The sequence below is a fragment of the Oryx dammah genome, unplaced genomic scaffold (genome assembly GCF_014754425.2).
Source record: "Oryx dammah isolate SB20612 unplaced genomic scaffold, SCBI_Odam_1.1 HiC_scaffold_2, whole genome shotgun sequence".
Lineage (NCBI taxonomy): Eukaryota > Metazoa > Chordata > Mammalia > Artiodactyla > Bovidae > Oryx > Oryx dammah.
The window spans coordinates 185109405-185135861 of NW_024070186.1; the positions used below are offsets into that span (position 1 = coordinate 185109405).

Genomic DNA, 26457 nt, shown 5'->3' on the forward strand with positions numbered 1-26457 from the left:
TGCATTTACCTAATAATTAGTGATGTTAAACATTTTTTCACATGTTAGTTGGCTGTTTGTATTCTTAATGGCTCAGATGGCCAAGAATCTGCCTGCAATGCAGGAGACCCGGGTTCAATCCCTGGGTCAGGAAGATCCCCCAGAGAAGGAAATGGCAGCCCACTCCAGTATTCTTGCCTGGAGAATTCTGTGGACAGAGGAGCCTGGGTTGGCTACAATCCATGGGGCCGCAAAAAGTTGGACACGACTGAGCAACTAACACTAACACACATATCTTCTTTGGGGAATTGTCTGTTCACGGCCTTTGCTGATTTTTAATTGGATTTTTATTGTTGTTGAGTTTTAGTTCTTTACATATTCTGAATATTAAGCTCTTATCAGATAAATGGTTTGCAAATATTTTATGCCATTCCATAGGTTGCCTTTTCACTCTGTTGATTCCTTTTCTGTGCATAAGTTTTTAAGTTTGATGTAGTCCCATTTGTCTGTTTTTGCTCCTGTTTCTTATGCTTTTGGTGTCATATTCCAAGAAATTTGTTACCAAATCCAATGTTGTGAAGTTTTCCTCCTATATTTTGTTCTAGGAGTTTTATAGTTTCATGTCTTATGTTTAGGTATTTAATCCAATCAGTCCTTTCTTAAAGTATGCTTTACTATTGGGCAGGAATAAGAAGTTTGTTCTTTAGTATGACAGGAATTTGCCATATTGAAACCTTCTTTTCCCCTTCCTCCCCTTCTTTCTCTTACAGCATGAAGTTGATAAACTCATTCATTTTTTTCTTATTTGCTTTGCTGTGAGCAGAATGATAGTGAATTCATTTTCAACAACACTTTCTTGTTTGCTCTTTGATTAGCAGGAGGAAGATGAGCCTTAAGTCTGAACGCCGAGGAATTCATGTGGATCAGTCGGAGCTGCTATGCAAGAAAGGATGTGGTTACTACGGCAACCCTGCTTGGCAGGGTTTCTGCTCCAAGTGCTGGAGAGAGGAGTACCACAAAGCCAGGCAGAAGCAGATTCAGGAGGATTGGGAACTGGCAGAGCGGTAAAAGGACTTAACTTGGGGTGTTTAGACAATGATGTAACTGGATACGCAGCTTGGCAGAATACATTTTTCTCTTCTGTTTTGAGCTATCAGCAAGTCAGCTTAATTTTAAGAGAAATGGATATTTTCTTTCGTTCACCACTTAATGAACAGCTTTCAGTGATTTCTTCACTTTGTCTTAACTTTTAATTGTTTTGTGTTTGGGATGAGTTAAGTCTTAGTTCTCTAACATAGACAATAAGCTCCTTTGAATGAAGATAAGCATACTTTATGGTGAAGATTAAATGAGGTTATAGATATGAGTGCTCAGGGCTTGGCTTATGACTTTCATCAAGCATTATTTTCCTCATTCTTTTAATATACCCGGCATGACATCTGGCACAGTGATAAGCACACAGTAGTAGAAACCTGTTGATTTGTATCCATGATCCTGAAAGTACAGAAGTTTAACTTTTCCTTAAAAAATGGCATTTGTTAGTATTATCCAGGAAAATGACTATGATAAAAATTAAAACATAGAATGTCTAGTGAGCATAGGAGCTAATAAAATGCCATGAATAATACCACTGGACCACCAGGTTTTGTAGATTTAGATTGTTCCCAGGTGATGCTGACGCTGCTATCTGAAGAATCACACTTTGAGAATCATAGTTCTATGGATAACTTTTGAGATTTATTATGAATACCTCAAATTCAGCTGGCCCAAGGCCAGATTTCTTACTTTTATTTACTCTGATCCCCACTCCCAGCAGTTCCTCCTATCCCTCCTCTTGTATCCAGTTAATGACATCACTCTTTATTCAGTTGACTAAAAGACATCAGTCACTCTAAATTTCTCCTTCTCCTCCCACACACTGGTTGCAACTAATTGAGCATGTTCTGCTTATTTCAGCTCAGAGAGGCCTTTTGAATTCCATCCTCTCCTGTTTCCAGGTTCTTATTTCTTGCTCTTAAATCTGTACTCTGTTCTTAATTACTGTCTCTGTCTCTAGTCTGTCTGCCCCTCCAGGTGTCACCCAGCTACCTGCATTATGTTTAAAGCACAGATCAGACGATGGTATTGGATTATAGTCTTTCTTGATTCCCCACCACATGATGAAGTCCAGGATTATAGCAGGCTTGGCAGTCAAGGTTTCTTACCACCTGGCGCCTACCTGTACGTCCCGCATCAGAGCCCATCACGTTGCCAGTGACCTGACAACACTGAGTGAACTTGGTCCTCAACACAAGTGACACCCTTCTCATTTGTAGTAGTACCTTCTTTCTGGAATGCTCTTTCACTTGGGGAAATCCTCTTGATCCTTCTAAGACTGGCCTGAATATCACCATTATAAAAACTTTCTTGGGACTTCCCTGGTGGTCCAGTGGTTAATAATCTGTCTGCCAATGCAGGGGATGCGGTTCCATCCCTCATCTGGGAAGATTGCACGTGCAGTGGGGCGTCTAACCCTGTGTACCCTGGCTGTTGAAGCCTATGCCCTGGAGCACATGCTCTGCAAAAAGAGAAACCATTGCAGTGAAAAGCCCATGTACCACAACTAGAGAGTAGCCCCTGCTTGCTGCAATTAAAGAAAGCCTGCACATAGTAACAAAGACCTGGCACAGCCAAAAAGAATAAAATAAATTTAAAACAAAAAACCTTGGACTCTTCCAGCAGATTTAGGTTTTTCCCCCTGTATTCTCATAGCACTAGGGTTTTGCTGTCTGCTGTAGGCGCTGTCACATTATGTGGTAGTTATTGACTTAGCTCTTTCTTTCTTCCACCCTTGAGGTTGTCAGGGAAGAGGACTGGACTGTATTTCTTTTGTGTAATCCTCGTACAACTGCTGAATGAACTTGATCCACAGAGAAAGTCCCTTTTGAAGTTTGTAGTGGCACATAGGATAGTTTGCTATCAGAGACCTCAGACCTCTTTGGTATTTAACCTCGAATTCTTTTAGCTCCCCAATTTATCGAGTTATTACCTGTAGATGCAAGGAAAACTTGGAGAATATCAGGGTTACTCTTGATCTCTCCTTGAATTACAGACTGCAGCGGGAGGAAGAAGAAGCCTTTGCCAGCAGTCAGAGCAGCCAAGGGGCCCAATCCCTCACATTTTCCAAGTTTGAAGAGAAGAAAACCAATGAGAAGACCCGCAAGGTTACCACAGTGAAGAAATTCTTCAGTGCTTCATCCAGGGTTGGAGCAAAGAAGGGTAATTTTTCTGATTCTCTTTTTCCTTTTGTGCCCAATGAGACACAGAATGTGTGTGGGCTCAGCTTTGTAATTTCTATAAGCATTCAGAGATATCATCGCAGACTTGAGATGTTGGGTTGGAAGTGCAGATGACAAATGAAATCTCATTGGTTGGAGGACATTGTGTTTAAGAAAACTTATTTTTACTTTATCAGAGAAATAAAGATAGTTGAAACATATAGTTTTGTTTATAAAATTTATACCCATCATATCTGCTTGGATGTTTTATTTTTTGTGCCTTCAATTTTTGAATATTGGTTTACTCTCCTTTGTTTAATATCCTCACTATCCATACCTTTTCAGAAATGACTGTTTCAAGTTATCTTAAAGTTGTCTAAAAGAGAAGTTTTCTGAAAGCTTGAGAGGCAGCTTGTGTCTAGATAGGAAATTCTATTTAGAGAACATGTAGGAAAGGCTCCCTTTTGTATGTGCTTGACCTTTTTCATCCTACTGCTTAAAATTCCACATTATAACCAGCAGGAAGATTCTCGCTAAAGTCACACTTGTTCTACCTGTGAGCTGAAAGCTAGTGAAATGACCTAGCAGGAAGCAAGAAAGAATGTCTCTTGTTAGAACTTAGTCTCTCTACCTCTGTGTTGATAACCAACACTGATGGTGTCAGAGAGCTGTTCTCTTGGACACTTCTCCACTCCCTCCACCCCAGCCTGGGATAATTGTTAGGTTTTTGGTCTGCCTGCAGGAAGGGAAATAATAGTATCACAGCTAAAGATCTTTGCTGATCTTTTGGATTTAATGACTATCGTTTTTTGTTTATTAGAAGGAACGATTGTTTATCCAAAAATACAGCACTTCTCTTTAATAAAGGCAAACCTTTAAACCGTCTTTTCATTCACACGATCCATTTGGAATTGTTCTTGCTTGGCCCTCTGTCAGCAGTTTTCTCTACAGCAGTAAGAAGGGGAATAATCAATACTTGTGACAGATTAGATGTGTTTGATAAGAATGTATTTGGTTCATGATTTATTTATGAGGAGATAGTATAGTAGGGTGATTAAAAGTGTATACTTTGGAGTCACCCTGGTTTGAGCCTCAGCTTTGCAGTTTGCTAGCTGTGTGACCTTAAGCAGGCTGATCTCTTTAAGCCCTGTCTATTCTGAGGGATAGTAATACCTGTCATTGGCATGTCTTGAGGAGTAAATGAGCTGATGTGTGTACAGAGTTTTAGCGCAGTACCTGACACACATAGTAGGTCTCCAATACATGTTTGCTATTTTAAAATGCACGTTGTTTTTTTGATAGAAAAAAACCTGCTGGTAAGGAACTTGGAGGTATTGATCAAAGCCATTCATTCCTGTTTAGTTTGCATTCTGTTTCCTGTTTTAGGAAAGTCTGATTAACCTTATGCGTTTATAGATGTCTGGTGAAACAATATATGACAACAAGTGAAATAGTAAAGAATTATAAAATCATCAGCTCTGTCACATTTTACAGATGACAGTATGAAAGCCCATAAGGTGAACTGATTTACCCAAGGTCATATAATGAGTTGCTGTATTAGAGCTCATGTCTCCTAAGTCCTGGTTAAGCTTTTTCCCCTTATATCCCTTGACCTCAAATATATATGTGTTCACCTATAATTATATCTGTGTCTGTATCTATGTAGATAGATAAGTGCATAATAGTCACACATATTTATGACTATACTTGGCACTTTTAAAAATCATGTCCTAGGAGCTTCTATACAGTATACATTGTATTATGGAAGGAAGATTTGTACTTTAAAAGAAAAATTTCAGGTGATTTTTAATCTTAAAAACTTTGATATGGAATAGTTCGTAATTTTTAAAATTCCTTTAGAATGATAGATTTTTTTTTTTATCTTTAGCTGTTTTATGTCTGTAGAAAGCATGTGATGAGAAAGACTTCAGAGTGTTGGGAAAAAAACTGATGTGTGTGTATTAGAAAAGAAGATGCTGTTGGATCTTTGTTTCACAGATTGCTTATGTAACTCTGCCAAATGAACTCTACATTTCAGGGTGATTATTTTTTTGGCCTTTGCATGTAGGTAAAGTTAGCCTATACTAAACGCAGTTTTCATTTATTGAGTCTCAACTACAATAGGCCTTTTATGTTCTGTATTCTTTATTTTACTTTGTTAATACAAGATGTCCTTGCTCTTGATATTTTACTTGCTTCTATTGGTGGTATGAAAGAAAGCCCTTAAGCTAGGGCAGGTTGGTGGTACATAGAACACAAATAACCTTCTAAGGGATTTGAAAAATATTTTAACTTCCTGTTAGAGTTGGCTGTGTCTTCAGAGAAGATTAATGGGACAGTTTTGACTGTAAAGACGCAGAGAATTTACTTTCAGTTTTTTAATCTCCAAAGCAGGGTTGAGTGAGCTGTAGTTTAGAGTAAATCACAGTGGGTCAGCCAAGTTGAAATACTTGCTCATACGTTCTAAAATGCTCTTTTTCTTTAGAAGTCAAATAGATGTCACTCTGAGTAGAATCTTGTGTTCATCTTTTACAAATAATCTAAAAGTTATGCTCTAAGGAGGGATTAAGGAAGGCTGTCCTTTTTTTTTAGAATTAAAATGCCAATCTTTCTACTTAGACGTTAGATTATAAATACTATCCTACACTAAAGTGAATTCGGGTTCCTTGGAGAATTGACTGATTCTGGAACTGGAGCTGGGAAAGGAGGGCCCCTCAGAAATGTTGGGGACATGTCAAACACCCAGAGGTCAGCTTGAATGGGTTCCCACTGACTGAATTTGGGTATCAAAACAAATAAAGATATAAATGGACTGCAGATGAATAAAACAATAATCCATTAGTCCATCCAGCTAATAAAACAGATAAATGAAGAAGGGAAGAAAACTCTTGCTTACCATAGAATGTTGACTAACAAATATAGGAGTGATGGAGATAGAAAAATCACCATTTTATAATTATCCTGGTAGGAACTGGTTCAGACAGGTTTCACCAGTGGATGCTGAATCTAGGGTGAAAGGAGGGAGTTTCCTGAGGAACAAGTTGTGAACCATGATTCAGGTTAACTCCCACAGCTTATTTACTGATTACAAATAGAGAAATGATAGCTATATTTACAACATGGGAAATAGACCTTCTGTGCCTCTGGATATGATAATTTGAGAAGAACACAATATCAATTATGTAATATTTAAGCTGAAAATTTATAACCTGACATCTAGTCATGAGGCAACAGTAGAGAAACACAAGTTGAGGTACATTCAGTAAAAATAACTGGCTCGTATTCTTCAAAATTGTCAGTGTCATGAAAAACAAAGACACATTTCCAGGTTAGAGGAGACTGTATGACCACTAAATAAATGTGTGACCCTCAGTTTGATCCTGTGTTTAAAAAAAAAATGCTTATTTTTCAGTAACTATAGTTAGCAACAGAATATCCTTGTTGCTAAGAAATACTCAAACTAAGGGATAAAGAGCATGATACATACCATCTACTCTGAAAAAATTTAGTAAAAATTGCACACTGACATGGAGCAAAATGTTAAAATTTTGTGACTCTAGATAATGGGTAGAAAGGGATTCTTTGGGAGAATTCCATGGACAGAGGATTCTGGTGAGCTGTGATCCATAGAGTCACAAAGAGTCGGACACAACTGAAGTGACTTAGCATGCATGCACGTACTAATTCATAACTGGTGAATGCAGTTCATCTGTTTTTTTCTTTTAAGTTTTTAAAAGTAGTTTTAGGTTCACATAAAGTTGAAAGGATGATGCAGAGATTTCCCATATGTGCTGTGCCTCCACACATGCAGTCTCCTCCAGCATCAGCATCCCCCACCAGAGTGGGCCATTTGTGTTACAGTTGCTGAACCTACATTGACACGTGATTTTCAGAAGTATGTAGTTTATATAAGGATTCATTCTTGGCATTGTACATTCAGTTGATTTGGACAAATGTATAATAATATGTATTTACCATTATAGTATCATACAGAGTATCTTTACTTTCGTTAGCATTTTGAAAGAGTATTTTTTAAAAATCAAAATCGTCTGTCTTTGGAAAATAGTATTTGTTGAAGGGAGAGAGTGTGCACAAGTAAGGCAATAAAAGAGATGGCTAGAGTTTCCCTGCCCTTGGCTGGCTTACAGATCTGCAGAGTCTCAGGGCATGGTGTCCCCTGGAAAGAGTCCTCAGTCCACTCTGACATGCTGAGGCAGATACTGCATAGTAAGGAGCTCAGGCTACAGAGTTAAGGCACAGAGTCCTGGGTTCAGATTCCAGCTTGTGCCACTTAAATAGCTGCAGCATCATTCAAGGTAATTAATGTTCTCAAGCCTTAGCTTACAGAGTTGTGAGGATTACACAACAAAGTGTTGGAAAAGTACTTAGCACATAATAAACATTTGCTGTATGTAAACTATTACAACTGTTAGTTTGTCAGATTGCATGTGTATTCTGTTTTTGTTGAGTGGAGTGTTCTATAAATATCAGTTAATTCAAGTTGTCTGATAGCATTGTTCAGGTATTCTGTCCTTACTGACTTTTTTGTATTACCTATAATATTGATTACCAAGAGGGGAGCATCGAACTCTCCTATTAAAATTATGGATTTTTAAATTTCTTCTCTTTAGTTTATGTTTCATGTGTTTTAAAGCTGTGTTACTAGGTGCATGGGCTTCCCTGCTGGCTCACGGGTAAAGAATCTGCCTGCAGTGCAGAGACAGGGGTTTGATTCCTGGGTTGCGAAGATCCCCTGGAGAAGGAAATGGCAACCCACTCCAGTATACTTGCCTGGGAAATCCCAGGGACAGAGGAGCCTAGTGGGCTACAATTCATGGGGTTGTAAAAGAGTCAGACACGACTTAGCGATTAAACAAACAAACAAACAAGGAGAATCCAAATATTTAAACATAAAATAACTCAAATTCAAGTTTAACTTTGATTTAGCATAATTTAAATAATCTAAGGTTAGATAATTAAAGTAATTCCATGCATGGATCTTCTGTGTAATGAAACTTACTATGTTTAATTTTCCCAGCAGAAATTCAGGAAGCAAAAGCTCCCAGTCCTTCCATAAACCGGCAAACCAGCATTGAAACGGATAGAGTGTCTAAAGAGTTCATAGAATTTCTCAAGACCTTCCACAAGACAGGCCAAGAAATCTATAAGCAGACCAAGATGTTTTTGGAAGCAATGCATTACAAAAGGGTAGGTTGAGAACCACCTAGAAATGTAGAGTTTTGGTTTTAGGAAAGGTCTTAGAGATAATCTAGTGAAACTTTGTCATTTTCCAACTGAGAAAATAAAGATCCAGAAATGTTTTCACTTACCTGAGAAATGTCACTGAACCAAGTTAAACATGACTCTAAGGCTAATACTTTTCCACTGCAACTCAATGGTATTTGGATCATCTTTATGTGGAAAGTCTGGCATCACAGCCAATCATACTGCGTCCTTTAGTAATAAGCCTTCCTAACTTGTCACCTTATAAATAGTAAGCTGCCAAGAGGGTCATAGTAGACCTTGAACTCTTAAGTAATAATCATTAAACCAAGAATAATCATTTAGGATTTTTTTTTTTTTTTTGGTTTGGTTTGGTTTTGTATTTTGATTTTTAATTTTCCTGTCCTTGCTCAGGCAGAGAAGCGAAAGCTAAAATTTAGACATTGAAAAGGCCCTTAGCAACTTCTGTCCATTTGTTGTACAGGTAGGGAGGTTGAGAGCCAGGGAGGATGAGCGACTTATTCAGAGTCGCTTGGATAACAGCTTGTGTCCTCTCCATGTGTGTCTTTACCCTGCCCTGTAATTTCTAACCCATAGTTTCAACAGTGAACCACTCTTGCCCACACCTTTTTCCTCTTTGTTCCTGTCTTCTCCAGTCCTAGAGTATGCCAGTGATGAGCAACCTGTTTTCCACATACAGGTCGAGTCTAGAAAAATTAAGTAGTTTCAGAATTGCATTAAAATTTTTTTCAGCCATTTTATCTTTATCAGGACATACTTTATATCTGCACTGAGAGTTTTTAAAAATACTTCCTCATCCCCAAAATGTACCTCTTTAGGCTAAAATTTCATTCAGCACCTGCATAATTCCCACACACTGAAGTATTGCAAAGTAATGCTTAAAGAGATTTTTTTTTTAAAACTAGCTGCTATACTGCTTGAAAAGCCTGGTTCACTTTACTCATCTGTGAATACTTTTGATCTTTTCCTAAACCTTGTTGGAAAACTCAGGTAACCAATGGCTAAATGTACAATTGCATCAATGAACTCTAATTCAGGAGTCTGTTCATTGATTTTTAAGACTGTATGTTTAGTAATATCAGGTACTTGCAGAAGTCACTGGTAGGACACTACTAGACCCCTGAGTGTCATGAATAACATTTTATGTGCTCAAACTCTGGTGCCCTCAGTGTTTTAAATGACTGTAACATCTTTGGGAATTCTGCAGAATTTGGCTACCTGGTGTACCAACTGTGCTGTCCCTACTGTCTCAGAATGTGAGTTACCGGAACACTTAACCCTTACACATTTCGTTCACAGAAGCAAAGGCAAAAGTTAAACATTTCTCTTGCTGAAAAATTACATGGTAATGTTTGTGAAAAGCACATTTGAGTAGTTTGTCATTAGTAACCATCTAGCTCCTAAAAGTGACTAACTACTACTGGCTTTTCCTTAGAGTGATGAAGTGAACTCATGTACCTTGATAGTTCTTACCACCTTCATTTTGCCAGTAATTGAATTTGACAAAAATCAACTAGCTTCATGACCACAGGGTATATTCCCTTGTAAGGTGGATTATCTTAAAATGTGAGAACTACATGCTTGGCGATATACTTTAAAACTTAAAATTAAACATGTATTTAGAAGGCATAAAGCCCTAATATGTTTAGTTTCCTGGAAAAGAAAATTATTGAAGGCAGCAGAGTCTAGTGATACAAAAAATATGAACATTAAAAGTTAAGTTAAAACCTAAGTAGATCAAACAGTTAACTGTAGTACAAAAGAAACTTAATCTAGAAAATAGGTCGTGGAAATCTAGTTTCAAAAGATAAAATACACAAAACGTAATTAAGGAAATAGGCAAAGATTTTGAAAGCTACGGGTGGAAAAAAGACTTCAGACAATTTTTAAATTTTTTTAGGAAATAAAATAAAATGGCTTTACACAGACATTAAAGACTAACCCAGGGATTGGTTAAAGAATGCTTAAAGAAGTAATTTACACTGCTAGACTGTGCTTTTTCTTAGAAAATTATGAAAAACCTTTTGGAATTTTGTAAAACCTAAAAGAATTTACCAGCACAGACGTGCTATTATGTCACTTAGCTCTTTTGGGAAGAACTTTGAAGGATCTGAGAGGTAATCTACCTGCAAGTTAAAAGTTAGCCTGCCATAGTTTCGTGGTCTTCCCTAGTGGCTCAGGTGGTAAAGAATCCACCTGTAATGCAGGAGACCCATGTTTGATCCCTGGGTCGAGAAGATCCCCTGGAGAAGGGAATGGCTATCCTCTCCAGTATTCTTGCTTGCACAATTCCATGAACAGAAGAGCCTGGAGGGCTGCAGTCAATGGGGTTGCAAAGAGTTGAACACGACTGAGCAACTAATGCTTTCACTTCCATAATTCCATGAATACTGGCAGAAGACAAGCTTCCTGGGTCAGAAAAAAAGAAAGAAGCCAGTTTATGACAGCATTAGCAGTGGCCCGAGTATATCAACCAGGTAATCCCTATACAGGCAGTGAGTTAGGCTGAAGAAGAGGATCTTTTATAGGGCTGTGAGCCTGCCTGACTTGTGCTCCAGAAAGAAACCTTACTATATTAGACAGTGAACAGCCTACCCTTTCACTTGAGTGGAGCCCTACCCGTTTTCACGGCCTGTCCACTATACAGCTATCCTGGAAAAGGGTGCAGAACAAAGGCTGCCAGTGTCTCCTCACAAGATGCAGAAATAAGAGAGATCAACATAGAACTGTTTCCCTGCGTCTTTACAATAGTATAAAGAGTAGTAATAAATGGCCACTTGCATTCTTTTTTTAAAATTTTATTTATTTTTAATTGGAGGATAATTGCTCTACAATATTGTGTTGGTTTCTGCCTTATATCAGCATGAATCAGCCATAGGCATGTCCCCTTGCATTCTTTTTTTTCTATGCCTGGCTCTATTGTAGCCTCCAAGGACACAAAAGTAAATAGTACCCTCCGGGAACTGACATTTTAGTGCAGGAGATAGGCAATAAACTAATTTATAATATACAACTGTGGTAAGTCCTCTGAAGAATCTAAAGCAGGATAAGAAAACAGAGTGGCAGGTTAGTTCACATTGCAGAATAAACACTGTGCTAAAGTGTAAATCTGTGCAGTAGAAATAGAAAATGGAGTTGTGAAATAGAAAATAGCAATTGTGTGGAGCTGGGGGAGGAATTAGGTGATCTATTGCCACCTATAAAACAGGCCATTTAGGCCTGTAAAGGGAGGCCATAGTTTCTAGTTAGGAGTGAGTACTGGTAATAGTCTTAAGAATGAAATGTGTTCTTACTGTTAAGATTTGATGCAAACGACAGTTAGCCATGTTATATATTATAAATTACTTTATTGTCTATCTCTTCCTCTGAGCTACCTAAGGAGATAATCTACTGCAGAAAGTACTGAATTATTTGCATTCAGTCTTACTGTTCAATCTGAATGCCCTCTGAGAAAGTTATTATTTTTCATGTAATTGCCTGGTACAGTGGCTAGAATTCTATTAGCCATGTAATAAATGTTTTCATAATGAATAGAAATATAATTTTCTGGAAATTGGGGGAAAGTAATCTTACCGGAAAATCTGAGAAAAAACAGAATACCAATAGAGATAAATTTAGCAGTATGGTGAGATAAATCCACAAAATTCAGTTATAGTACAAGATGCCAGAGATAGGAAGCTAGAGAGCCTAGCAGACTTTTAAAAAAGAGAAGTTTTTAAAGATAATAGCAATAAAAAGATTAAATATTAAATGATAACTTAATCTAATACAGAAAGAGGTTTATTCAAAGAATTAAAAGACTGTTTCTGGATTTTATCTTGGATTTAGCTGAGGAAGTACAGATATCTTGGATCTAACTGAGGAAAACAAAAAGATAAATTTACAAATACCTTTCAGGTCAGTATGAACACTTAAAATATTAAATTACATTGTTACATTGTTTGTTTTAGTAAAAGAAGGTAGCAGGAGTTTGGGAGGGGAAGTTTCTAAATATAGCAGGCACTTCAGAATATACTAAAATGAAAGTTATCACAACTAGATATGATTTTCATATATAGGGAGAAAAGAGAGAGAATGGTGAAATAACCAGAAATAAATTCAGTTTCTCAGGAGCAAATTATATGAGAATTAGAAAAACAGGAGGGAACAGGATTGCTTTTTACTAATTGATGCTGAAGAAGACAGGGAAGTTCATGTGCAGATTATTTAAGGTCTGTATTTGATATGAACCTTACATGCCCACCAAATAAAAGAGCTAAGAATGAGAAACATTAGAAGAAAGCAGATTAAGATACTTATTTCATCTATAGAGAAGAGCTAAAATTGGAACTGTTGAAAATTGTTCTTAATCAGGAAAAAGGTTTAATGGTATTAAACATTCAGGCAGTTAAGGAGTGCAGCAGTTAAGGTATGTCAGAGCGCTGTTGAGTGCTGTGAGGCCTGCAAGGTTATTTTGACCAAGGGAATGGAGGGGACATCTTCTCAGAGGAGGCGAGATAGGGACCGAGCCTTGAATGAGACCCTGTGGGACTTCCTTGGGCAGCTTCTGGAGGACTGGAGGGGAGCAGAAGTAATCTGGACAGAGAATAATTTTACATTGTTAGAGAGGTGGGAAAGCTACATGCAGATTCTTAACAATAGGAAACCTAGCAGGGTACGTGGGGACCAGATCGTGATCTAAGATGATCAGTTGAAAAGAGAAAGATCAAAGTGGGAAGAGCAGCTGAACTCCAGGGGAGAGGTAATGAGAACCCAAACCAGGGAGGGTGGACGAGACATTGTGAAGGCAGGTGGGCAAGGTTTGCTCACTATCCCTCACCCCAGGCCATCTCTTCTGAATCAGCCAGGGCGTCAGGGACTGTGTGCTTCATTGGGGCTTTATTGACCCACGTCACTGGCATGTGCAGAGGTGGTCTGTGAGAAGCAGCCCCATGGAATTTGTCTTGTGCCATATCCATGCCCTCCTGTGACGACATCTTCATGAGAACCCTTGGAGAAATTCCTGATTTTGGAGTCAAAATTTCACCTAAGAAATTACTGCTTTTAGATTTGGACACTCAGTTGTGTGACTGTTTTCATCTTACTGGTGATTGCTAGGCAGCTTAGTTAGACAAATTTATGGGCTGACTTTTTTTGACTAACTTCTGTATCTTCAAGGAAGACATTTTAGTGTTATCTTTCCAGCTCTACTTTCTGTTTCTCTCCATGTTTTGTCTTATTTCGTCATTTTTCTAGGTTGCGCTGAGCTGGGTTTATCTTTCATATAGACTTCAAATATTCTTTGGAAGAAAGTGGGGAATAAATACTAATATATGTATTACACCTGTAAAATCAGTAAAACCCAAATGAAAATTACAATGCTCGGTGTTGGAGGGGCTGTGGAGAAATAAGCACACATACGAGGCTAATGTCTGTACTTAGAGTTTCTGAAGATTGTGTCTAGCAACAGATATTTAGAACTGTAAAGTTGTTCATGTTTTTTAAGCAGTTAATGCCACTTTTGTAAATGAATCACAAAGAAATAACCCAAAATAAACTATCTTGTTTATAGCTGCAATATATAATTAGTGAAAAAAGGGTAAGAACCCATGGCACACAGTGGTAGAAGATAGTTAAATAAATTGGCTAATATAATGGAATATTATAAAGCCATCAAATGATTAAGTAGACTAGGTAAGTCAGAATGTACATATGCATGTAAATAATAAAAATATGCATTATACCCATGTAAGAATATGTGTATACAGCAGAAAGAAATGAGAAGTCATGGAATGTGGTAAAGAATATTAAAGGACAGGCTTTTCTTCCCTGCAGCAGTAATTGAATTCGTAAATACTTTTGGGATTAGTTCAAGGAGGAAGTTTTGTAAAAATTAGAACTTTCCTCCTGATCTGTCTTTCAGTTACTTAGCAGCCTCTTTGTCCCTTTGTTTCAGGACTTAAGCATTGAGGAGCAGTCAGAGTGTACTCAGGATTTTTACCAGAATATGGCTGAAAGAATGCAGACTCGTGGAAAAGGTAATCCTTCATTAGCCCGCCTCCGAGGGACTGTTGGTATTTGCACAGGCCTCCTGCTGAGTCTCTTAGTTTCTCTCTTTCATCAAAAGTCTTTGTTGGTTTGCCTGCTCTGTTCTGTAGCTTACTCCACTAACATTCAGGTAGTTGGTTTTATACTTAGCAGTATCTTTGAATACCACCACATATGTCATTGCAAGATAATCAGGCAATTGGATAATTTCTTGAGCAATATTTAATAATTTCATTGGGAATAGGGACAGAGTCAGGTAAAACCCCTTAGGAGGCTTCTAAATAAAACCCCCATCTCAGAATTGCCATCTTGGTGAGAAATCTGCCCCATTTGTTTACTTTAGAGTGACCTCTGAGGTCAAATGGTAGACCTCTGAAAAGTGAAAGGGTGAGTCTTGCCAGCACATACCAGTCTTGGGAATTTCAAGTGCTTTTCTAATGTAGCACCATGCTAAGGTCTTCTCATTAAGCAGGGTGTACACCTATTAGGTCCTGCCAGACAGCTTAAGTTAGAAGTAGGAATTCTGTAAAAGGCAGCCCCAAAAGTTGGGGTAATTTTTTAAGAGTATTTTTTAATACCTTATACTTTTGTTTGAGTGTTTTTAATGTATTTCTGGTAAATTAGTTTTCTGCTACATTGAAAGTACTATGAAAACATTACTCTTCATTTCAAATGTTCATCCTTCATTCAAATATCCTTTTGAATATTTCAGTACCTCCAGAAAGAGTTGAGAAGATAATGGATCAGATTGAAAAGTACATCATGACTCGTCTCTATAAATACGTGTTCTGTCCAGAAACTACTGATGATGAGAAGAAAGATCTTGCTATTCAGAAGAGGATCAGGTAGTTGGTTGTTCTGCTTTTCCTTGTTGTATTTACTACCCCCTGTTGGAAGAACACATCCGAGAAAACAGGGCCCTTGAGTTTCAGACCTTGGTGCAAGTAACGGCTAAGGTGTCTGCCATCCTTAGCATATAAACTCCTTTGTGATGTCAGAAAGAAAAGGAAAGTGGTAAACTGACAAGAGGAGAAGACTCAGGTCTCCGTCTTGCGCATCTATTTGAATCCAGGCAGCTTTAGATGAGAACTGTGCTTGGTATTTGAGACTGTTCAGATCTCCAGAATTTCCAAGGAACAAGAGGAAATTTCACTGTTTTCTCATTTCACTGCACTATCTTGTCAGGCAGGAAGCTGTGAATATCCGTATAAAGGCAGTGTGTGTTGTCTGTCTTTGTTATTCCCAGGGGTGATTCAGCCATCCCTGCTGCTGGATCTTTCCACTAGCCCTGGGTTGCTGACACTGTGCCGAGCACCCACTGCTCCATGGCCAGTAAGCGAGTCCCTGTGCTGTGCATTCTAGTGGCAGCAGAGCACTGGGGAAAGAGGCCGTCCACATGTGAGAACAGGGCCAGGCCTGAGCCTGAAGAGGTGTTTCTGGAGGAGAGGGAGCCTTGGATCACAAGTGGGGTTCCCAGACAGCAGGGCTGGTAATTGGTAGCTCTGAACTTGATGTCTCATTGGAAGTGTGGAGTTGATCTTGGGAAGATGAGAGATGAAGTCAAAAGTAACTCGGTGGGCTTTAGACTGAGGTCCAGGGTGAGAGCATTAGTCAAGCATGTGGTGAGGGTTGGCAGCAGAATTTCACAAGTGGAATCACCACGTGACCAGAAATCTCAGCGGTTCAGGTGGAAGCGACACACGCCTGATGATCTCTGACTCGGGCTCTGGTGTGCTTCAGAAGTCGAGGGCAGAGCCTAAAAGGTGGGCAGTGAGGACAGGGAGCAGCAGGTTCTTCCCAGATCTTCATTCTCAAATATCCCTTGCTTTTCCAATGTAGTATAATTTCATTTCAACTGGAAAAATTGTCTTCTGCTTTCTTGTGATAAGTGCAGAAGAGAAGCCTCATCACAGGATTCCAGTTGCCTGGCACATCAGCTGAGCTGCTAGTACGTGCGGGGGCTGGGATTGCCTGACGAGCCAGCTGTGCCCCATCTTTTTCTGTCGCTGAGGAAATAACATGATAAATGATTACAGTCCATCCTTGGCCCTTTTTTTTCACTGTCTCTCTTTCTCTTGGTAGAGCCCTGCACTGGGTTACCCCTCAGATGCTTTGTGTCCCTGTTAATGAAGAAATTCCAGAAGTGTCTGATATGGTGGTGAAAGCAATTACAGGTCAGTGAAACTAAGAACTTTTGTATTTGGATGTTTTCCCCTTGAAGTTAGCATTTTGCTTTATAAATCTGTACTTATTTCAGTGAGCAAAAAGATAGTATTTTTAAAATACTTCTAAAATGCAGATTGCCAAAGCTATACTGGAATGTGGTAAAAAGTGATTTAAGAGTGTTAGGTTTCAGATCAGCAACTAAACCACTCTCCCCCTTCATTTTCCATGACCGTTTCTTATTTCTTGAGCATTGAACTAAAGTCAACTAGGTAAATTTCTTAAAACTCAACTGCATTTGTGTATCACAATAATTTTGAGAGATGAAATTGGTGAGGCATGGTTATCCCCAAGCTAGAATTATATATTAAAATGATGCTTCTAGTTGGTTGTTAATCAGAGATGTGCTTTGAATTTCTTTTCTGGTTAGTTGGAGAAGTAAATGAAGTGCCCTAAATCGATGTGGCTCCGACATTCTGGACAGGTCCAGTCACCTAATAAGGTTTCTGTTTCTTAAAGAATAAGCCAGCAGAAGTGCAACACAAAAGTTTTAAAACAAAACTGGTGGAGAAGACATCCAGCTTGCCCAACTTCTCCTTAATTAAGGAGAAGAGTTGGAAAGAGATTGCCAATTTAGAGATTTTTAATGAAATTCTACTGGGAAGGAAAGTGTGTCAGCTGATGTTAGCAGTGCTGGAGGTGGGCCATTAAGTAGTCTCCTTTGGTTATAAGAACCAGAGAGTCGAGTTACAGTAAGAAGTGAGGGTTTGCTTAAGATATTATCAGGGTTGGAAAGGAGGTGAGGCTGTTACAGAAACTTAGCTTCAAGGCCCCTTCAGGGACTGAATTGTCTTCTGGCTAACATGATTCTTCCACTTTCTCGGTTCTGCTTCTCTTTGTACTTTTTCACATTTCAGCTCTTGGTATAAAATGTATTATTTTCTGTAACTCCCTGTGTAGAGTTTAATTGTCCTCACTAAATACCGTCCTCTTTGTTGCTCAGAGCTTTTCTGCTAAGCTCCTCATGGGTCCCATGAATGACTATTTTGGGTCAAGGCCCAACCCCAACCCCTGCCTTTTGCTCAGGGGACATCCATAAAAGATTGAAAGTGAAGCCTGTGTACTTACATTTTCCCCAAAGACTCTTACTAGTAAGTTCAAGATCAACTGGTTTACATTTAAAGTACTTCACAGGAATTTATGCTGGGGACTCTTTTCTAAAAAGCCACAGGACAGACCTTATAAAACCAGAAACTACAAGTGCCAAATCATTGTTTACTGAAAAATAAAAATAGGAAAGAAGATGTCAGTATATCAGCAGTTTGTTAACAGAATTTGAGCTGTTGGACTTTACTCTCTTGGCATCTAAGTTTGAAGACATCTTTTGATAGTAAAAGTATAGCCATGAAATTTTAAAAGCCTTCTTACGGTCTCATCTTAGCCCCCTCTTCTTGCCAGTCCAAGAGCTGGCACATTCTGCCTCTGAGGACCAGAGCTGATATGATCACTTTCTTCCTACTCTATAAACTTGTCAGCCTTCAAAAGGACAGTCTCTAACAATAGTCTTAAATGTGGAGATAATCAGTGAACTTTCTCTAAATCACTGTCTGCAAATCACTGTCTGCTTCTAATCAGGACCGTCCTTTTTGTTTATAAATACACTGCACTGAGGCCCGTGCCACTTGAGTTGGCATCCGTCCTCTAGTGGGTAGAACCCCCAAGTGCTGCTGAACACCCTTCATTGTGCAGGACAGTCCCTGCAGCAGAATCATCTGGCCAGAATGTCACTAGCACCCAATTTGACTGACCTGGGAGTACCACCTACTCTGCTTTCAAAACCACATTAAAGATAAGTCTGGACATCTGCTAAGATAGAGTCCCCACCCTCAGCCCTGTCTTTCCTCCTGGCCCCTCGTGGCTCAGACAGTAAAGAATTGGCCTGCAGTACAGGAGACCTGGGTTCGATCCCTGGGTTGGGAAGATCCCCTGGAGAAGGGAATAGCAATCCACTCCAGTATTCTTGTCTGGAGAATCCCATGGACAAGGGAGCTGGGCAGGCCACAGTCCATGGGGTCACAAAGAGTCGGACATGACTGAGAGACTAACGCTTTCACTTTTTTCAAAAGCCCTGAACAGAAAACACAAAGCAGTGTCTGAGGATTCTGAAAAGTAAGTCATAGCAGGCAGATTGGGAAGGGAAGTCATTGCTGGAGGAACAGCTAACGCAGTCATGTTTCCTGTGTTGTTTACTTTTCTTTCCACATCTCCTAGTTTAGACCTTCAGGGCAGCACAAATCATGGAACTGCTCCTGGGGATGGGTGGTCTAAAAGCAAAAAGAAACTTTTCTCAGACTCAAAGATACTGGGAAGAGTGGGGTTCACTACCAGATGGAGAGTGTGGGAGAAGTCCCTTGGGTTTTGTTTTCCCCTTTATTTTCCTTTTTCTTCTCTTCTCTTTTTCTTTTTACACTCCTGGCCTTGCTCCTTGGCAGGGCAGCTACAAATGCGTCCAGATAGAAAATACAGGCATGCCTCAGAGATTCCATGGGTTTGGTTCCCAGTCACCGCAAGAAAGCAGACACCGTGGTAAAGTGAGCCGCACGGATGTTTTGGTTTCCCAGTGCTGATAAGTTATATTACATGGTACTGTAGTTTTTTCTGTGCAGTAGCATTGTGTCTAAAGAGCAATATGCATACCTTATTTTAAAAAGGCTTTATTGCTAAAAATGCCAAAGCAATTACCATGGTAACATTAAAGATCTCAGATCATGGTAACAGATATAATAATAATGAAAAGGTTTGAAATATGCAGGAAATACCAAAATGTGACACAGAGACAGAGAGTAACTAATAAGCAAATGCTGTTGGAAAAATGGTGCTGAGAGATACTCAACATAGGTTGCCACAAACCTTCAATCTGTAAAAAAACAAAAAACTGCAGTATCTGTGAAGTGCAATAAAATATGTGCCTGTAATTCACTTTTAATTTATTTTAAAACTTAAGGAATAAAGATTAATGAGAACATGGTTAAATGTTTGAAATGGAGAATGTAAACCAACAGTAAAAGGCAGAAGGCTAAATAGGGTGAAAATGGTTAAAAAAAAATTATATATGTGGACATTCTCCCAAATCTTTTTGTTAATAAGTTGTATTTAAATAGAAAAAGAAAAATAAACAGGCTGAGACATAGTAACAGTAATTAAAACGCAGAATTAAAAATTTAAACAATAAAACAATTATATAATTCTTACAGTAGACAGGTAAGTAGTGGGGGGTGGGTATTAGTAAATTAAAATAAGGTCTCAGCACTGTGCAGTGTTCCTGTCTCCCACACATTAGTCTTCCATGGCTGGTGGTCCTGTGCGAACTTCCCCAGGTAGCTGACCCCGGGGATGAGAGCTGAGAGCAGAAGAAAACTCTGGCATGTACCACTGAACCACCTAAATCTGAAACTTTTATTTCTGCTAATGGCAAGAAATTGGTGTCAAACCACTTCAGCTCTTTTCTCTCATGGTGTTCTAGACTGTAGGAAGGTGTATCTGTCCGGAGGCACCCACCTGCCCTCCTTTTGTGTGGTTCTGACAGTGCAGAGTTCAAACTGGATCATTCCTCATTGCCTCCTAGTCCTTGTGACAGAGAATGTGAACTTATAAGAGCCTGCTAGTTGGACTTATTGGTAGTGAAGGGCAGTGAAATAATTTTGCTTCTGAGAGAAATAAAGTATTGTTTATGAGATTAAATAATACCTATGCTCATCCTCTCTGCTACCCAGCGGGTTATAAGTGTCATAAAGCTCTTATTAGATACTTGTTGCTAGTGGGAGATTTATATGCCACAAGGATTGGCCACTGTGGACCTCTGTGTGATGGATTTCAGCCGCTTGCACTTTGATATCCAGCTCAGAGATGCCTTGTAAAATAGCCACACTTCTAAAAAGCTGTATGCAAATGAGGCCTTCTGAACTGAGTTTTATGATGTATTTATGAGGAACAAAAACAGTGAAACAACTCTGCTTATTTCTCTGGGGAGCTCATAAGCATTTTACATCATGACTTAAAGAATGTGCTTTAGACTCAGATAGGCTTAGCTTTAGATCCCTGCTATGAGCCTTTTTATTGTATAATCTTGGGCAAATCATTGACCCTCTCTGAACCTCAGCTCCCTTAATAGTGCACATGCATACCCTAGGGATGGAGAGTTTATGCTTGTAGAGCACGCAGTGTAGGGCCTGGCTGATGGGCACCTGTGCCCAAGTGTGAGCTAATGTCTACTGTTGTTGCAGGCTTTCTCATACGCTAAGTTAACTAGTGGAGAAGGGGTTAGCGAGGGCACCTCTGTAACTTAAGAGACGAAATACGGTAATCCCGACGCCTCTTTGATGTAACCGTCTCCTCACTGGAAGCAGCATCTCTTCTCCTTTGTAGATATCATTGAGATGGATTCGAAGCGTGTGCCCCGGGATAAGTTGGCCTGCATCACCAAGTGCAGCAAGCACATCTTCAATGCCATCAAGATCACCAAGAACGAGCCGGCTTCAGCCGATGACTTCTTACCCACACTCATCTACATTGTCTTGAAGGGCAACCCCCCACGCCTTCAGTCCAACATCCAGTACATCACCCGCTTCTGCAACCCAAGCCGACTGATGACAGGCGAGGATGGCTACTATTTCACCAATCTGGTAAGGGCTTGACTTGCTGGTGGTGTGGAGAAGAACCCGAAGGTATTCATTTTAAGGATGTGACAGGGCTCTCACAGGCCTGTGACATGTTCGTGCTCTGGAGTTGAGGGGTCAGCATAGCTGAGGATGTTTGCTTGGTATCGCAGAGCACATGTGACCAGGCCAGGCACACATACCACCTCCCAGGACTTAGCCATTGTGGTTCCCCTACAGGGCACACAATGGCCACGTTGAGTGTCTTTGGTGCTGTTGGCTGTCGCTCCCCAGAGTCCCGGCTGTAAGAGCCGCTCATTTACTTTGTTGTTTTAACCATGAATAAATGAGATCTTGGGCTGATTCCTTTATTAAAAGACTTAATGTCTATTTTTTGTTTCATTTCTACAAATTCCCTCTTAAAACTGAATACTGAGATGCTGATGCATAGAGGGTGTGCAGTGATTTTCAGCTCTTGTTTTTTTACAGTACTAATTAACACTAGGCAGGACAGTTGTGAGGTACACACATCTAAGGCCTGAAGCCACATACTTCCTTTTACTGACCGCTGGACTTCTCCTTGTTTCCGTTAGACTAGATTTATTGTCTCATTCATGAATTTGAGCCTCAAGACACCTTATGTTCTTTGTTTCCTGTGCTGGAAGCTGTTCAGGGTAATAAGTAGCGAGGGGAGGCCAGGTTACATAAGGAAGCATTTTTGGTAAATTGTCTAAAAAGACGGATCCTTGAATCGCCTGCACTCTAGCTCTTCCTGGCCCCCTGACCCACAGCCTTAACTGTGTGCACATCTTTTTTTTCATCCTCTTCTTGCCAGACTCAGAGTCACGGCCCCAGTGAAACCGCTGTGGCAAAAGTAAAAAATTGGCCAGTTGCCACGTGCCTTTAGGAACTCTGCTTCACTTCACTCCTTTAACACTCCCGGTGACACCTTCCTTCTGGAACTTCTCGTGTGCCTCAGCATCCACGATTCCCCCTCCATCTCCCTGGGCTCTTTGTGGGCCTGGTGTCCTCCTTGTCCCCTTGAATGTGTCACTCCCTGGGGGCTCTGTCCTCCATGCATCTCTCTCCCTAGACCGTCTCCTCTGGTCCTAGCGCTGCTGGTCACCTGTAGTGATGACCTGCAGGTCACCTGTTTGGACCTCACTCTGAGCTTCCCAGCTAATTTATTATGCTTCAGATTTAATCTGTTCAAAACTGAAGCCACTTTCCCATCATATGTTTCTTTCTTTTCCATTATGTACTGTTTCCGTTAGTGGCAGTACCGTGTATCTACTCGCCTAGACCAGGAACGTCAGAATCATCTTAGAGGCCTCTTCTTTCCAGAAAATAGGCTGCACTGATTCCACACACATAGTGTTAGCTGGTGGGTAAGGGTCAGACAGGCACGTTCTTGTCAGATGAGGCTGTTGAAATAGACTTGCTAAATCTTCTTTAAGGAGATTCACTTCTTTATGAATAATAAGGTAAGATCCTGTGAACGAATTTCTGAAAAGAAATCCTGAGAGCTGTCTATTTTCTCCTGTGATGTTTTTCATGTTTTCCTCATGAAAATACTTTATTAAAAAAAAAAGTATGAAAATAGTATGTGCTCCGTCTAGAAAAAATTAGTTAAGAGTATAACTAAGATGTCTGTGTCACTCAGCATTTCCGCCAGCATTTCTGTGCTAATAATTACTACCATTTATTCATTGCTTACTACAGACCTGTGAGACATGGGCTACATTGTTTAATTCTCACAATAAACCTGAGTGGTATTTCCCTCATTTTACAAATGTGGGAACCACAGAGGGCTTAGGTAACTTTTCTAGGGTCACACAGCTCTGGGCTGTCAGTTGACAGAGGTGACATTTCACTCAGGTGGTCTGGTGTCAAAGTGCATTCTTTTAACTGTTTGACATTAAAGTATCTTGAAGACCAGTGGTCTGTGTGCACGCAAGTACCTGCGGACATGCTCAGTGGCAGGCCGTGGCAGAGCTCAGTGGCAGAGCTGGGAAACCCTCTCTGCAGGGAAGGGCCTCGTGGGGCGTGGCCCTGGAGCTCCAGGCCACACCGTGATTCCTCTGCCCCGCAGCGTGGCAGGGAAGCAGAGCACCTGTGACTTCAAGGAAACACACGGGAAGCTCTGTGATAACCATTGTGGAATGAATACTAAAGGTGCCTCTTCAAATATTTCATTCTGTACAAGACCCTAGGACCTTCGAACCACCCAAGGAGAGGACTGAATTTCTGGCTCAATGAACTTGGCAGTTAGATTTAATTTTTTTAAAAGGAAGAAATGCATTATTGCAGATGGGAGTATAAAGGAAACAACATGAATGGCCATGGTAATTTTTGAAGCTGAAGTCCATGGAGGTTTATGAGATTATCTTGTTAAGTTTTGATTCTGTGTAAATTCTTTGTAATAAAAGGATTTTTTTACCTTCTTTTCGAATGTTTGTAGCTCTCCTATATAACTATAATAAATGACATTCTCTTCTTTTTATAGTGCTGTGCCGTGGCTTTCATTGAGAAATTAGATGCTCAGTCTTTGAATTTAAGTCAGGAAGATTTTGATCGATACATGTCTGGCCAGACTTCTCCCAGGAAGCAGGAATCTGAGAGTTGGTCTCCTGATGCTTGCTTAGGTGTGAAGCAGATGTATAAGAATTTGGACCTCCTGTCTCAGTTGAATGAACGACAGGAAAGGATTATGAATGAAGCCAAGAAACTTGAGAAAGACCTCATAGATTGGACGGATGGAATCGCAAAAGAGGTTCAAGACATTGTTGAGAAATACCCACTTGAAATTAGACCCCCAAATCAATCTGTAGCAGCTATTGACTCTGAAAATGTTGAAAATGATAAACTTCCTCCACCGTTGCAACCTCAAGTTTATGCAGGATGATGAAAACTTAACATAGATAGTTATTTATTTGAGCCTGAATTGTAGCCAGCCCTTCCTGCAGTCCACTGATTGGGGTCTAGAGTATAACTCAATTGCTTAGAAGTATCAGCATTTTTAAAGGTACAGTTTGTGGGGATTGTTTTGTTCGTTTTGTTTTGTTTTCCTGTCAAGGGAGGCTTAGTAAATAATAAAGTACTATTTATTGAGTCACTGAAATAGATTCATTTAAGGCTTGTATGAAAAGTTTGTCTATAAATCTATTTTTTCTCCATGGTTTTCCTATGTGCTTCCTCTGTGGCATTCAGTGTGTTTTTGGATTTGGTTAAATAATTGCCTTTTAAAGGAGAAAACAAATGAATGCTACAAAAAATGTATGTGGTACCGCTGTTCCTACAGTTTGACATAATTTTATAATTGTAAAGATAGAAGATATATTGTTAAGTAAATATGTAAAATTGTAAATATGTAAAAAAAAAAAAAAAAGGAATGGTGTCCGTTGTGCATGGCATTTCATGTGTTAATTCCGTTTCTTTTTTTTTTGGTTCGAAATGAAGTATACTGAATATTTGCCTTTTAACACCGTTTTATTTGGTTTGCCCCACTAAAATGAATGCAGAAATACTTAGACATACTCTCCCTGAAATGTTGGCTCCAGCTTTAACAATGTGTTAGCCCTGACTTTGAGGTCCTGTTCAGTCAGAGAACATGACTCCATTGAATCACATTCTCAGTCTTGTGAAGTTACTGTTCAGTACAGACTGGAGGCTGAACCATGCTTCCAGCGCCTCTGACCTCCTTCCATTCAGCAAATGTTCCCTGAGCTCTTGATCAGGGCGGTTGCCCTGGGGCCGAGTCAGAAGCCAGGAAAGAACAGGTCACTGCAGACGAGAGCTGATGGAACATCTCTCTGAGCTTTAACATGCAGAGGCAAGGGAGAGGGACATCTGTGCTTCCACAGTGTACTTGTGACTTTGTGGACAGTCCAGTCACAGGTCACATAAGCCTCTTTCAGGGTTCCTCAACGTCAGTGCTGTTTGGAGCCTGAGGACATTTTTATTTGGGTGCCGCCTCGTGTATTGTATTTAGTGGTGGCCCTGGCCTCTACACCCACTAGACACCAGTAGCAGTCGTCTCCAGACATTGCCAAATGTCTCCCGTTCTGCCCCCAGTTAGGGACTGCTGATCTGCTTTGTAAGCAAAGGCGTATTCCTCCTGATGGCTAATAGGACGTAACCAAAGAAAATGGCACCAAATGTACAGTGAAATGTGAACTCAGAGCTCATTCGCTAAAGCTCTCCAGCCCCTGGCAGCGTGGAGCCTTGTCTAATCCTGGTGGAGCCTTTCACAACTAAATACACCATCGTGATTCTCCTCCCCAGCAGTGATGTCTGCAGACTCTCGGAGTACCTGGGAAATTGTAATTCCCAGGGCACCATTTTTGCACAAGATCACATCACACAAGCAGTTAAGAAAGCTTCCTTTGCATTTCCAGTATCTTCCTCATGGTGTACCACAGATGTGTAGTGCAGTAGTTTTGGAATAAAACTAGGGTGGGTATAAAACTTGTTGCCTTTTACTTAAATTAACATCTAAAATGCATCACATTGATACATCTGTTGTCCTAAAGCACTGAAGACATGAAGCAGTCAGCTGAGTCAGCTGATCGCCAAGCTCACTTGGAATATTACCATCAAGTGTCTGGAGAATGTGCTCATAGAAACCTGGGCCCAGATCGTCTTCGTAGAGAGCTTTCCCTTTTTTTTCTTTTCTATGTACTTTCTAGGTGCTAATCCAGGTATACATACACACTCTTACTTCTCCTGGGAATATACTGTTCTTTTAGTCATTGTACATTATGTTTATTAAATAAAATGTGCATATCAGCCTCCCAAAAAAAGCTGTCTTCTTTTGACTTCTTACCTGTGTGTAAATTGTTGAACTGTTTTTTTTTTTTAGCATGTCTCATATTGGTTGAATTCTTATTTGGACTCTTGCCTTACAGTTTCTCTTTAAGTCAGCATCAATATCATAGCCAGGGTTTGTTTTCCCAACCAGAAAGTACTGGCATTTTATGTACTATAAATGTGACTGGAACAGAAGTCCTTATCAATAAAGTTTCCTAATCCATTCCTCTTGCCAATAGGTCGATTTTCGGTTCTTCATCTTAGGAAAATAGACAATATTAATATTCTCATGTTATAAAAGTTTCCCTTTTAAGCCACAGCAG

The 26457-nt window shown here is 39.8% G+C and overlaps 1 protein-coding gene across 5 annotated transcripts in view; it reads left to right on the plus strand.

Annotated features, from left to right (window-relative positions):
- The window catches only part of RABGEF1 (RAB guanine nucleotide exchange factor 1), a 49916-nt gene extending 23551 nt beyond the window's left edge, over positions 1-26365 (plus strand). Inside the window, exons 2-9 of one of the 5 annotated variants that reach the window (XM_040260546.1) lie at positions 855-1043; positions 3071-3237; positions 8275-8444; positions 14416-14497; positions 15220-15352; positions 16590-16681; positions 21096-21352; positions 23832-26365. In XM_040260546.1, coding sequence (XP_040116480.1) covers positions 865-1043; positions 3071-3237; positions 8275-8444; positions 14416-14497; positions 15220-15352; positions 16590-16681; positions 21096-21352; positions 23832-24230 — 1479 coding nt within the window. In that variant the 5' untranslated portion in view covers positions 855-864 and the 3' untranslated portion in view covers positions 24231-26365. Of the gene's footprint in view, positions 1-852; positions 1044-3070; positions 3238-8274; positions 8445-14415; positions 14498-15219; positions 15353-16589; positions 16682-21095; positions 21353-23831 lie in introns of those variants that run through there. The other 4 variants (XM_040260567.1, XM_040260572.1, XM_040260557.1 and 1 more) reach the window with 4 other exon arrangements.
- Positions 26366-26457: the final 92 nt, after the last annotated feature.